This window comes from Nipponia nippon, unplaced genomic scaffold (genome assembly GCF_047370975.1).
Source record: "Nipponia nippon isolate SJK-2023a ecotype South Korea unplaced genomic scaffold, ASM4737097v1 scaffold_4, whole genome shotgun sequence".
NCBI classification, from domain to species: domain Eukaryota; kingdom Metazoa; phylum Chordata; class Aves; order Pelecaniformes; family Threskiornithidae; genus Nipponia; species Nipponia nippon.
The window spans coordinates 118,937,047-118,950,581 of NW_028262358.1; the positions used below are offsets into that span (position 1 = coordinate 118,937,047).

General features: G+C 37.5%; 1 protein-coding gene across 6 annotated transcripts in view; it reads right to left on the reverse strand.

The window, feature by feature from the left end:
• Positions 1–13,535, reverse strand: part of ITSN2 (intersectin 2) — a 90,180-nt gene that overhangs the window by 27,406 nt on the left and 49,239 nt on the right. For 5 of the 6 annotated variants that reach the window (XM_087773508.1, XM_087773509.1, XM_087773511.1 and 2 more), the window contains 12 exons: positions 12,944–13,093; positions 12,573–12,713; positions 11,663–11,750; positions 10,916–11,055; positions 9,939–10,019; positions 8,011–8,147; positions 5,569–6,014; positions 4,304–4,425; positions 2,125–2,300; positions 1,690–1,834; positions 978–1,183; positions 59–123 (listed from right to left, as the gene is read on the reverse strand). In XM_087773508.1, coding sequence (XP_087629634.1) covers positions 59–123; positions 978–1,183; positions 1,690–1,834; positions 2,125–2,300; positions 4,304–4,425; positions 5,569–6,014; positions 8,011–8,147; positions 9,939–10,019; positions 10,916–11,055; positions 11,663–11,750; positions 12,573–12,713; positions 12,944–13,093 — 1,897 coding nt within the window. The remainder of the gene's footprint in view (positions 1–58; positions 124–977; positions 1,184–1,689; positions 1,835–2,124; positions 2,301–4,303; positions 4,426–5,568; positions 6,015–8,010; positions 8,148–9,938; positions 10,020–10,915; positions 11,056–11,662; positions 11,751–12,572; positions 12,714–12,943; positions 13,094–13,535) is intronic. The other variant, XM_087773512.1, reaches the window with a different exon arrangement.

A 13,535-nucleotide genomic window follows, 5' to 3' on the forward strand; every position in this document is an offset into this window, starting at 1 on the left:
TTCACGTGACATTAAGCAGAAACAGAGTGCATAAGTAGCATATTTCACGCTGTCTTACCCTCTCCTGCTGCGTAAGACTGTGTATTAGGCTTTTTGTTTACAGCTGCATAAATAGCTTCTGGTCTGCAGAAAGAAAAAATTTTGAGTAACTAAAAAGGCTGATCAAGAACAAATCTCTTTATTAGGATGAGACTAAGCTCACTTTGCTTATCTCAAAGTTGGTATTGCCTCTGAATTAATTGCAAAGACCTCCCTGACTGTCAAACAGTGACAGGGATTACTGATACTTAAGATATGAATGGCATCCAAGAGCACACCACTTCAAAAAAAAAAAATAAAAAAAGGTAATGTGATGAAAGATGAGAAGATATATTTAGAAATTATGCTATCCAAAAGAAGTACAAATTAAAGATTTTGTCTAAATTCTCTCATTCTAAAGAATTTCTAAGAACTTTTATCATAATTCATGAAAAGAACCATTCACACACAATGGTACAGCCCATCCCAGCAGAAACCAGACTTTGAATTATTACCTGAACAGTTACTTTGCAGCATTAGAATAGACATAATGATCTTTTCAAGTAAAAAAAAAAATACACTATTTCTGCAAGACGCGCCTTACGAGCTTACGATTCTTTGTGGGTCAATTAGAAATTGGCACCTTCAGAAGCAGAAAGCAACTACGCTGCAAGAGAGCTGACTCGGTAATGAACCGAAACAAAGTCTGGCACTTGATGAATAATCTAACACCACTGATTTTTCACAGCACTCAGCCTCGGAAGATTGTCTGTTTACACAGTAGTGCGCCCAACATTACTTGGCTTGCTAGAATGGAATAATAAAAGCCTAAAATGGCACGGTGTAAATTGTAAACAGTATTTATATTCAGCACTTCAAAGCACTGCAAGAATTTTGTACTGTAAAACCACCTTTTTTTGTAGACTGTTGAATAAAACAAAACCAAAAGTCATACTTACTCCTCTTTCTTGATTTCACTCCCAGGTAACAGCTTGACGTAAGATTTTGGAAACCAACCCCTTCCTCCATGTACCTCTCCAAACCACCAGTTTTCCTGCTGCTCCAGGACAGTAATGATATCATTTTTTGAAAAATTCAAGTGGTTATCTTTTTTTGCAGTCCAAGAGCAAAGTGCTTGTGCTTTTAAGTTCTCAACAGGTCGCCCCTGTTCAGACAGAAGTGGAGACGTTGATCAACCACACTACCCCAAACTGGTACAAGTGTTAAAAAAAACAACTAACCAAACAGGGATGTATCTTTTAACTGCACTCTAAGCAATTTCATTCCTAAGTGTTGGCTGAATAATCTGTTGTCTGGTCAACAACATTTTACATTGCTGTATACCACCTGTTCACTCAGGAACAATCTCTCAACTCTTATTTGCTAGAAATATCTTGTGTCTAATTACAGGTGAAAATTATTATAGAATTATGAAACATACTGCATGAGTCTTCTTGCTCACTGGTCCATGGAAACGCACAGAATTATGTCAATGCACACTAGTGGATAATTTAGACTAGTTTCTTTATCCTCTAGACTGTTCAGTGCAGTGAACAGCTGTGGTTTCGTTTGTTTTGGGGGTTTTTTGTTTGTTTGGGGTTTTTTGTTTGTTTGTTTGTTTTAAAATCGGCTTCATTAACATCAATCTAAAATACAGTGAGTTCTCCATACCTGTCCATGAACGGGTGAAACAGATCCAGGAGACACAGTGCGAGTAAAAGCTGATTTCTGTTGCCATGCTGTATTGACATTCAGGCTAGAAAAAGGTATGTTTTGGTAATCAGATTCTTCTGCAGATTTACTTGGTGAAAGTGGTCTGCAAATTGAACACAGGCATATTTAACACAGCACGATTTTTATTCCAAAAGTATCATCTCAAGCGGAATCTTTTTTTTTTTTTTAACATATATAAAACAGATATTCTACACAATGCAAAGCAGACTATCAAATACTTGAAATTTCCAAGCTAAGACTTTCAGGTAGGCTCTTCAATAAGTTTTCTGCATTTATATTTTAAAAACAAACACTGAATGAAACTATACAGCACATTATGCGTTAACTAAATTTAGACGCATCAATTTTAACACAAACATAACAAAAACTCACTCTGAAGCAGCTGAGGTAGTAGATAAAGATAGCGTAGGAGGAAGTAAGGCCTTCTTCGGAGATAAAGATTTTTCTCCTTCTGGTATTTTTTCTACGTAATTGCATGGAAACCAACCAAAATGTCCTTGAAAACTCCCATAAAGCCAACCAGGCTCTCCCACAGTTTTTTCATCAACCTACGGACAGGAGGACAAAGAAAACACAATTAGCGGCGTGAAACAAGCAGGGTTTCTAGTGCGTCAGCACCTGCTGGCGCTCTGAACTGAACAGCACGAGCAGCACTCACACAAGGATCAGCATTTTCGTTTTCTTCCCTTTCAGAACTGAGCTGATTTCGCTCTGTTCAAGAAACAGGGTGATGATGCAATTGCACTGGTTTTAGCCGCAGGTAGACACAGGCCTCAAAGACGTTATATTCCTTCAAATGGGCCCCAAACACGCACACTGGGGACCACGTACTGTCCCTGGAGCCATTGTGGCTTGCCAAAATTTACAGGGCATTGTGTCGTATTTTGCCGAATGCGCAGCCAAGAGGCAGCGGCTGGCGAGCTTAGCAGCGCACGCAACTCCTGCAGTTCTGCTTACAGGTATAACTAACTGTGTCATTCGACTGCATCCAAAACAAGTCCAAAAATTCTGTTAGTTACCATACGATTAAGTATAGAATAGAATCATTTCGGTTGGAAAAGACCCTTAAGATCATCAAGTCCAACTGTTAACGTAGCACTGCCAAGTCTACCACTAAACCATGTCCCTAAGCACCACATCTCCCCGTCTTTTAGGTACCTCCAGGGATGGGGACTCAACCACTTCCCTGGGCAGCCTGTGCCAGTGCCTGACTGCCCTTTTGGTGAAGAAGTTTTTCCTAATATCCAACCTAAACTTCCCCTGGCACAGCTTGAGGCCGTTTCTTCTCGTCCTATTGCTTGTTACTTGGGAAGAGAGACAAGCATCCAGCCAAGACCATCCTTAAACATTCATAGCGATATTGAAGTCTCCATTATGCTGCAAAGTAGCAAATTATTCAAAATTAGCTAAAAATGAGCAGCTCATCAAATACTATCAGCTACTTCGCTTAGTTGAGGTTTGGGGTATTAAGAGGAGAAGAAGAAGGAGGCGGTGGCTGTTAGCCTATTTCTAAAATAACTTATCAATAGTTAAATGACACAGTTAATTATATCTGAGAAGGAAGCCAAAACAAAACCTACTTCTCTTGTTCCCTCTTCCATGTTTCATTGGTATGAAAATGCAAATAAATGATTTAACAGTGCCAAACTGAAGGCTAATACTTAAGTGTTTTAATATTTTGTACGACATTGCTTTGTAAATTCTCCCTTATCACCTACCTATATCGCTTATAATCTGAATGAGGAGGAACCATATGGACTTCTATATTACATATATATTAATTGTATTTACTACAGTTACAAACCGGTTTTCACAAGTCCACCTGAAAGCACATGCTTTCAAAAACGTGCATGCTGACCAAGTGATATAATTACACAAAATAACGTAGACTTCAACTGAGAAGCCAGAAGACACTTCCAACCTTATGGTCCTGCTGTAATATTACAGACAGCATATTCAGCTGAATCCAGAAAATGCTACAAAGAATGGATGCAGAATAAACTACTATAGCTATCCGCCTGAGGGAGCATTTACAAAGGACCAGCCAACAAGAGGCAGAAGTCTATGCTAACAATACATTAGAAAAATTCCGAAGAATCTTTCACATCTACTTGTTAAATAGCTAGTTTGTTTAATTTGAATTGAAATGGCATTTTGTCATTTTATGTAGCCATTCACGTCTCTATTTTCTACACTCATATTTCAAGCAGACACTTAAAGGCCAACCTGTATATGTACAATGAACTGCAGCAACTACATAATTCCTGATTAACTGATTTCAGAAAGTTTATGTTTGGAGTTCAGTATTGCTATTCTAAATGGATTCTCAACAGCTCTAGGACGTGTAAGATGCAAAGAAAGATTTTAGCTGAATTAATCCTAATTTCACCCATTAAAAAACAAACAAACAAAAAACCAGTCAAATTTGAATTTTGAGTAAGTCTTAAAAGATATCAAAATAATGCTTTTGACACTTAAGACCTTGGTGTACCTCAAGGCTGGGGAAGTGGGGTTGGGTTTTTGCAAGCTAAGTGTCAATGGCAAATCTTACCTGAATTATATCCCCGGTATTAAAGCTCATCTCATCGTGATTCCTTGCTTCAAATGGATATAAAGCTCTGTAATTTACCAAGGCAACTGAATTCCTAGACTCTGAGACACTAACTGCATTGCCTGAAAGGATAAGAAAACTAGTTACCATTTTGATACAGCTGGAAGACATGCACTTCGTTGGAGCGCTACCATTCTAAGCAACAGGTATGAGTGTAAGAGGAGAACGGTTCTTGCCCCAAAGACACTATGCAAGTATCAAAGGAGATCACTAGCTACAACAGGCTGGTAGGATGCACACAATGCAAGAGTTTAACATGCTAATCATAGTAAACATAACACAGGCAAGAAAACGCATTGTCTTCTGAAGCGAAAAAACGACATCTCTACATTCTCTCCTTTCCTTGTCAAACAGCTTTGGCTAAGCCGGTGGTTTAACATAGTCTCGTTTAACACAATTATAATTTTCCAAGTTGAAAAGACACCACTGCTGCAACAATAACTGTTCAGCAGCAGTTGTGAAGATCTCACTTGGAAACCTAAAACACCACAGTTTCTATTTTCTTTGCATCTATGTTCTCCAAGTCTGCGACTGATGTTGCTAACAGTGAATGTTTTACAAGGTATAGCTGAGGTGTGCAAATATCTTTCAGCACTGTTCTAATCTGGTTCTTGCTGAACTCGGTGATAAAAGTGGCTAATAAAAACTGACAAGAACTAATGAAGGATGCAACTAATCAAAAAACTGCCTTTAGCGAAAATATTGTTAAACCGGTATTTTTCAAAGTCCCACAACGAGAGTTAGGTTGACTTCAGTTCTTTCTTTTTTAATAAGAGGCATTGAGTAATACAGAAATAAACTAGATTTCAATGTTAATAAATCACTTCGCTGAGCGTTACCTGCCCATCCACTCATCACTGAGCAGAACTCCTCCATATTAGCATTCTGCTTTAATGACAGAAAGCGCAGGCCTTAGGAAAAAGCTGAAGTATTACTGTTTCCACCATTTGTGATTTCTTGGCCCTGATCGCTGGAAGATTTGCCATCAGAGTCATAGATGCTGAAAACTGATAGGAGTAACCTAAGTTAATAGGATGATTTATAGCTAACTAAAGACATGAAACATCGCCGTTTCGGTTTTTTTAATAGTATTTTAGACAATAAGCCTGCCATAGTGTCACATTAACAAGAATACATTTAAAGAATGAAATAACGCTCAGGAAAAGAAGAACCATTAAAGCAAAAATCTAACAGACTAAGATTACCTTCATTATTCCAGGGTGGCTTAAGACTTTTACCCTCTGTTGGTTTCAACAGATCTGCAAACTTCTCACTTATGTTTAATTTAGGAGTGCGTTTCTCCACCTCTTGAGAGTTGGTCACTTCTTTTATCTTCTTTATTTCTTCATTCTGCTTACGCCTCTCCTCAGCTTCTTTTGCAATTTGTTCTTGCTTTCTTTTATCTTCTTCCAGTTGCCTCTGCCTTTGTTGTTCTGTTTCCCTCAAGATTGTGGCTTGCCTATTTTTCTCCTCCTCTGCATGAAGCTGTTGTTTATTTTCCCTTTCCCTCATCAGAGCAGCTGCTTCTTCAGCTTTCAGCTGTTCTTGAACTTTTTCCTGCATTCGTTCTTCCTCCAATCGCTTCTTTTTCTCCTCCTCTTCCCTTCGGATATTTTCCTGCCATCGGTTCTCCTTCTCCCGTTTTGCTTTTCTGAAAGAAAAGAATGAGAGAGGAGTGGGAGAACATTCAGATAAAAATGAATGAGATCGTGTTCACAGAGTAATGGACTACACCTTTAAATAAAACTCAGTCTATGACATCCACTACTTTTCTCTCTGGGCAATAAGCTCTTCCACAGGAGACCATGCTTTGTCTTAACATGAGTGCCAGTGTATTTCCCATATAAGTAACAAATGGATTAAAATTCTCGGTGGAGAAACACTGCCACATGACTACTTGTGCAGTGCCTCCATGAGCATTTCTGCCCACCTACATCCTAATGAGCAAGTGACCTGTTAATCGAACAAAGGTGGTTTTAAGCTGTCCACCAAGGTAGTTTCCAATCATGAGATTTGGATACTAAGATTTCCAAACAGATTAATAACAAAATTTCACTCTGGCACATACATAAAAATAGCCTTTGCATACTGATCTTTGCTGCTTTCATTTTTTGCCTTCAGCAGTTGTAGTCTATTCAATACGCTTATCCCCGCCAGTACCACACTCTTCAGCAGACAGAATCTGGAAATTCGACTGTATTCTCTGAAATTATTCAGATTTTATCCTGTGCCTCATCTCTCCAAAGAAGTTATTATCCAATTCAACACCCTTAAAAATCAGTGTATTTTGGCTGTCGAGACCTTTCTTCTGAAAAGAGCAGACCTAACCCTTTGGGCCACCTTCTGAAGAGGTTGTTGAGAAGGGACCGTGCTTCATCAAATCATTGTGGGAGTTCCACTCATCTGAGGGTCATTTTATTGCGCTCTCAAGCACGTGACAGGATGTAGTAGGAGCTGTGCAGTAATACCGTTACTCTGTTAGATAGCTATGTTCAACAGAAAAATTAACGGGACATCATTATACATGAGGCATATGGTTCTCTTAAAGGGACTGTCACAAATGTTATGAAACTCCATCACACTTTTGTAGAAAAATGCTGTCATGAGTTAAGACCATCAGTCACATATACTACAAAGTCACTAGTTCTGCTTCATTAAAAACAGTCAAAGCAAATATGAACCATCGAAAAAAAATATCTCTCAGATTAAAAAGACAAAACACAGCAATTCTCTGAATGAGAAGTCAAAACTAGTACACCAAAGCAACTCCAGAGCTGAGGACTGCCCACCGAGAGTGCCCATCCACCCTCTCTCTGGCACTGTTTCACTCCGGGGCTGCTAAGCACAAAATGGGCAGCTGATAGCAGAAGGTCTGGAGAGAAGAAAAACAGAGTGGGATCTCTAGACAGCCAGAATCAAACCGTAGAAACCATGGTTTCTTAATCAGTGAAAAGAAAAAGAAAAGAAAACTAGTTGGAACAAGACCATGAGAAACCAAGAGCTGAGAACAGTAAAAGTTCGAGTGCTTGATACAAGGCTGGGCTGAGCAAAACCAGGACCATATATGTGAAGGGATGATCCTCTCAGACACGTATTTGAATTTTCTCTCATTGTCCTCCTAAAAAAGGAACCAAATTTAAAACAAAGATTGCTCACTCATCCAGCTTCCAAGATTAACACGGGAATTAAGCAGTCAATGCCCTTCCTGTTGTCTTAAGTATCAATCTCACAACTGTCTGGATATACATGACAAAAAACTAGTACCTACTCAGTGAGAAGTGCTTTTAAGGAAATAGGTCAGATCTTTTCAAGGCCAGCAAAACAAGGCAGAAAATATAAGGAATTTTATATGTGTGAGGATTATCTATTCAAGGAGCTAAAAATCTTATTAGCAAAAGTAATTATAAGGTTGTTGTTGGTTTTTTTGTTTTTTTTTTTTTTTTTTTTAAGATAAAAACAGATTGGAAAGATGAAATGCAAATGATCTTGTATCAGTGGTACTCCATATAAAACGTTTTCTCTAAGGCAACTCACTAGGATGCATTTTTACTCATTAGACCTCCTGCTTATTACAGTCAGTTTCTTATAGTCTCCACAGCATTCTTTTGCTTTAAAAACTGCAACGCTGATACATTCAGGCATGGTACCTTGCAGCCTCATCTTCCAGTCGCTTTTTCTGTGCAAGTTCAGCTCTTCTTTTTTCTACCTCTCTTACTTTGTCCTGTTTGATCCTGTGGAGCTGCTCCAAGGCTAACTGCTGTGTACTGTAGCTTTCTCGCAGGTCCTGTTGAGAAAAGACAATGAAGTACATCAAAAGGAACAAAGCCAAACTTTTGAGAAAAGCATCCAAGCATTTTAATGCTTTGTGAACCAAGTTTTAATACAAATGGACAAAGTAATATTAAGTTATTAATAGTCCTTGGAGGTCACTGTAAAGAAAGTCAAATAAACAGAAGTATAAAAGTAGCTGGCAGGTTTGCCAAGCCTTTGCCATAACTTAGGCTTTCAAAGAGCCCTTCCAGTCATACGCCTGCTGGAAATGGCAAACACGACAGAGGAGAAGGGAAGATATAAAACGGAGTGTTCAAACACAACGTTATCTAAGGACACAGAAGGCAATGAAGCATGTTTTAAATAACTACACGACACATTTGCCGAGGAGGCAGACTTCAACTGAAAGCCAACACAATACCATAAACCTGAGAATACATCCCTTCAGTAGGGCGTTCGCCTTTGCAATGCTGTCTGAATGATCAGTCCCATATTTAAATCAGAACTTTATAAAAATATCCAGCAAGCTTACCACTGTGGGAAGCCACAGCCTAAAGACACTAACTCAGACTGGAGTTTTCCTATATTTTAATACTTCACAATATTACTCTTTTTCTTTTGAACACATCCTCCAATTCCTATTCCATCTCCCTCTGATAACAAACTATTTCACAGCAGAAAAATCAGCATGAATCTTTGGGATAATTAAATTTACAGAAGAAAAAAAAAAATCAACAATAGAATTACTTTAGATTGTACTTCACCATGTTACAAAACATCTGTAAGATACTACATTATTTTTTCTTAGGAATCCTACTGATACAGACTGAGCAATGCAACAGGTATGCCCTGACTTTTCATAGCTGATCTCATACTGCAAATAAAGCAATTAAGAGTGATTTATTCCCACTACAATATGCACCTCTACCAATAATCCTGTTGCCTAAGAGATACTGTGCAATTTATATGAAAAGGGCAAGATAACAAGATTTCTGCATCAGTGAAAGTCTCTGTAGCAACAAACTAAATGAGACAATTGACTACTATTTTTCCCCAACCATATTCAGCTGAGAAGACTTTTTCTTCTCATTTTGCATAGAAATTGAGGATTGCTATGGAAACAAAATTGCATTATAAAAACTACTGTATCTTTGATTTAAGGACAGAATAACCCTTATGCAAAATGGAAAGGTCAGTTCAGTAATTCTGAGAATAATTTTGGGGGGGAGGGGAGAATCAAAGTTACATTTCTGACCCCAGCAGACAAAAGCAGTGTTGAGGAAAAACAGCAACTCGGTTTTAGTACTGGGTTAATCTGGAGGCTTAAGAGCATTGCGTTTGCCATGTCATATGTCATATTCTGGGCACTGATGCTATTTCTAGACTCTTAGACTCGAACAAGAACTCATTAACCTGACTCACAGCTTAAGATGTATGGATACAGGCATAGCGAAACAGGTAGAGAACAACAGATGCAAAGGTGGGAGGAGACGCTGTTTCCATCTAAGACAGTATTTTTTTGGTTGATGTTACTTTAACTAAAAATATCTGGGTAAAACAACTTAGTGAACATAGTCTTTTAAGAAATAAAATGGCTATCAGTATTTTGCAGTTTGGCTTTCTAAGCAGGTAAGAAAACTTAAGTCTTTAAGAGGATGTAAAAGCTAGCAGAAAGAAAAAGAGCCTATCAATTTTATGTTAGGAAAATTTATTTAATAGAAGTTGTACATCCAAACAGAAAGGGTAAGCAGAGAAAAATTGCAAAATAATTAAAAACCAAAAGAGCCAAAGATTAGAAAATAACCTTAAGTAAGAGGAAGAGGTTGTTGAGACAGCTTAGCAGAGACAAAAGGCACTGAAGAACAGAATCATCCATATTCTCACACTGTAAGATAAGGCAGATAAAAAGCCAATTAATCTTTGCACTGTATTTTCAAAAACATATTTTAGGGAAAGCTAAATGGTGGATTCAGCCACTGAACACAGCAAGCCATGCAATAAACAAGTAACTAAAAATGCATGTTATAGGTAGCCATTTTTTTAAAAATAAACTCCTTAAACGTTTACAAATTTCTCTTTGTGTTCTTTTTATCGGAGAGTGCAGAGCCCTCACACTGGCCTAGCGTAAATCCATTACTTAAGAATAAAGTTCACATCAGTGCCACTAGGAGTAACCTGGTAAATAAAGTTAAGTGGATGCATGCTACCCTGCCTGAGAGTTGCATGCCTTTTTAGGCAAGCCAAGACTTGCCTCTGAAACAAAAGCACCTTCAGGGCCAGTGGTCAATATTTCTTAACTTCCACACAAATAAGTGGCCTATGCTTACTTTTAGGACCATACCTATGTCTGCTACCAGATCTTGTACAATGTACTACACAACCCTGTATTTCTTTCAATAGAAGTTAAATGTTCGGTCCACAATTCAAAAATAGTGGCCAAGATAACCTCAGTACTGTAAGAACAGAATTTGCAAGGGCGTGAAAAACTTCAATTCTAAATCAAAATTAATTCTAGAAGGCAAAAGTTGAGAGTGAGCAACAGTTGATTCATGCAAAGCAATGATTAGCAAGAGGTTCATATTTTAGTACATTAGCAATAGTTTTAAATGTATTTTTATTGCATTATTTCCTCCAAGACTTTTGCTAGTTCTTATTTGACACTGAAAGTTGGGAAAAGCTTTTTGGGAGCCTGGTAGAAGTGCCACCAATCTTTATGGCAGGATGAAGAAACAAAGATACTGCTTACCACTGTAAGACTAAGTATTTAGAGAACAGATGTACCTTAAGCTGACTGTTAAATGTATCCATTTCGGCAAGTTTAGAAGCAGTTTCTTTCTCAAGGGCATCTAGTTGTTCCTTAAGTCTTTGGCATAATTCTTCCTTTTCTAGGGACTTTTTGTGCACTGAACTGATTCCTGTACCTGCAAAAGGAAAGACAAGCAATTTTACAAGGATTTCTCTTTTCACTAATTATTTTATTGTTTTCCTAATATACACACAGTCCCAACCTCTTCTCCTCACAAAAAATCCTTGATTTACCTTTCTATTTGTATACGGCACAAAGTGGGCCCAATACCTAACTGAGACATGCAGGCATTACATGTAATACATGCAGAATAACTTTCAAGTTGTTTTTTTTAATATCAGACCAATTCATAGCAAACTTCTCTAGATAGGGACTTCTAGTGTGATTTGATGTAAAGACCAGTGTAAATTTTACCTAAATGAACTCCCTTCAGTTTACTCTACCAAAAAAAGACAATGTGTAATAATATCTGTGGGCTGTATGGTCTGTATAAATGAAGTTTCAAGCAAAATCTGTGCTTTCTCGTAAAAATGTGTTTGTTTGCCCCTTATTTAGAACATGAAGGAAATAATGAAATGCAGATGAAACGATGCTAAGATAATGCTAACTGAAAAGATATAAAAGTGAAGGTGTGATTAACAGCTCTGTATCCTTCAGCCTTTTTCACAAGTGATGAAAAGCCAGCAAAGCAAACAGAAGAGAATTCATTTGCAGGCACTTACTCTGAGTGTTTTCAAGTTGAACGTTTTTAATTCTTTCACTTAACATTTGCTTTTCAGGAACTAAATAGATTAGTTTATTCTGATACTCCTGTAGATATTGAAGAGAACATAACAGATTTTTAGTATGGTTTATAAATCAGTAAGTAAAAATGGGTGCATTTTCAAACATCATTTCAACTCACATTAATGAAACATGGATGCAAGTTATCATTATGTGGTAGAAGAAAAAATGACTTCTATACTCGCAATATAAATACTACTAAAATTGAATGCTTTTTGACCCAAAACCATTAAAACAGCTGGGGAAAAAAATTAACAGACATGCTAAAAGCATAAATATTATCATGAGAACATTTAATTTGACTCCCCCAAGCCTAACATAAAACAGTAACTTTCTGTGACACACAGGAACATGATGTTTCCCTGATGTGCAGGAGCATTACATAAAAATCTAGTAGAGGATGATTTATGCTAGTCAACTGATTTGAAATAATTCATGTCTTGCTACTCAAAGAGAGAAAAAAAAGAAAAAAGAGCAGCAAGATAATTCAGGCCAAAGACCAACTTGTTCTGCATACAGGAAAACACTCCTCAAAAATTTGAGTCTGGAGCCATAAAAGAACTCATAATTAAAGAGAAGTCACTATTATTGGTTCACAAAATAACAGCTGAGGTTTTGACAACCATCCTCATTCAACTATCAGCTTGTTGTAGTACACGTAATCATTTCTTTAAGACCACAAATAAAACTAAAAACCTCTGCAATGTTGACGGCCTTGCCGATTTCTTCTCTCCACTATAATGAAACTGATTCACTATTTGTCCCTATGGGGATGTATTATCCACAGCATTACAGAAACACAGAATAGGAAGTAAAGGAAAACTACAAGCTTAACACAAAGTTACATACCTGAAGCTGTTGTTGTAGTTGCTTAACTTCCATGATTCCTTGGTCATATTTCTTATCTAAAGCCTCCAGCTCAGTTTTTCGAATTTGCTTTTTGCTTCGAATATCTTGCAATCTGCCTGAGATTTGCTGATGCTTGTCCGTCTTGAAGGAAATCACAGACAAATTATACCATATACAGCAAAAAACACTTCTGCACTAAACCTGTGGGCAGTTTAGTTCATGATCAAGTCTTTAAAATAACCCAGAATATCTGCTTTAGATTGCTCATTCAAAATAGAGTGAAACTCCTAGTGGGCCATTAATGTATATTCTAAGATTTGCATACTTTAAAATACTGTATTTCAAGATGTGTAGTGAAACTTCTGTCTTACCAGGGCTTCTAATTCAAGATTAAGGCTCTTCTTTTTAGAGGTCAACTTGACAATTTCTTCTTGTTCCCTGTTACGTTGATTAAGAAGTTCTTGGCGACGAATTCTCTCCCATTCCAGTCGTCGCTGGCGCTCAAGTTCTTGCTTTGCTGCCTGCAGAAAAGTTACATTACCTTAAATTGCAATGGAGATGCAGAACTTGGAGACCATTACTGAATATAATGTGCTCTATTTCTAAATAGCAGAACAGCAACACAACATGTTGTGTTTTGTAAAGTGCTCTTACATACTTCAGCATCAAAGAACAGAGGAAGTGATCCTGTAACCATGCTCCTAACTCTGGATGAAGAAAAGCTACATAATTCAGAGAGAAAGTCTGTTTAGCTTAGAATACTGCCCATAAATGAGCACATTGACAGATATTAATCATAACCTCCTTTGAGTATTTCACAGAACCCCATAAAATACGCAAGTCTTATGCATCTGAGACACCAATAGAAGCACATTTGTCTCAAGTTTGACTGTCAAAATATTATCAATTATGAATTCAGTACAATCTTGTTTGGTATACAGATTTTTGCATAAAATCCAAGAA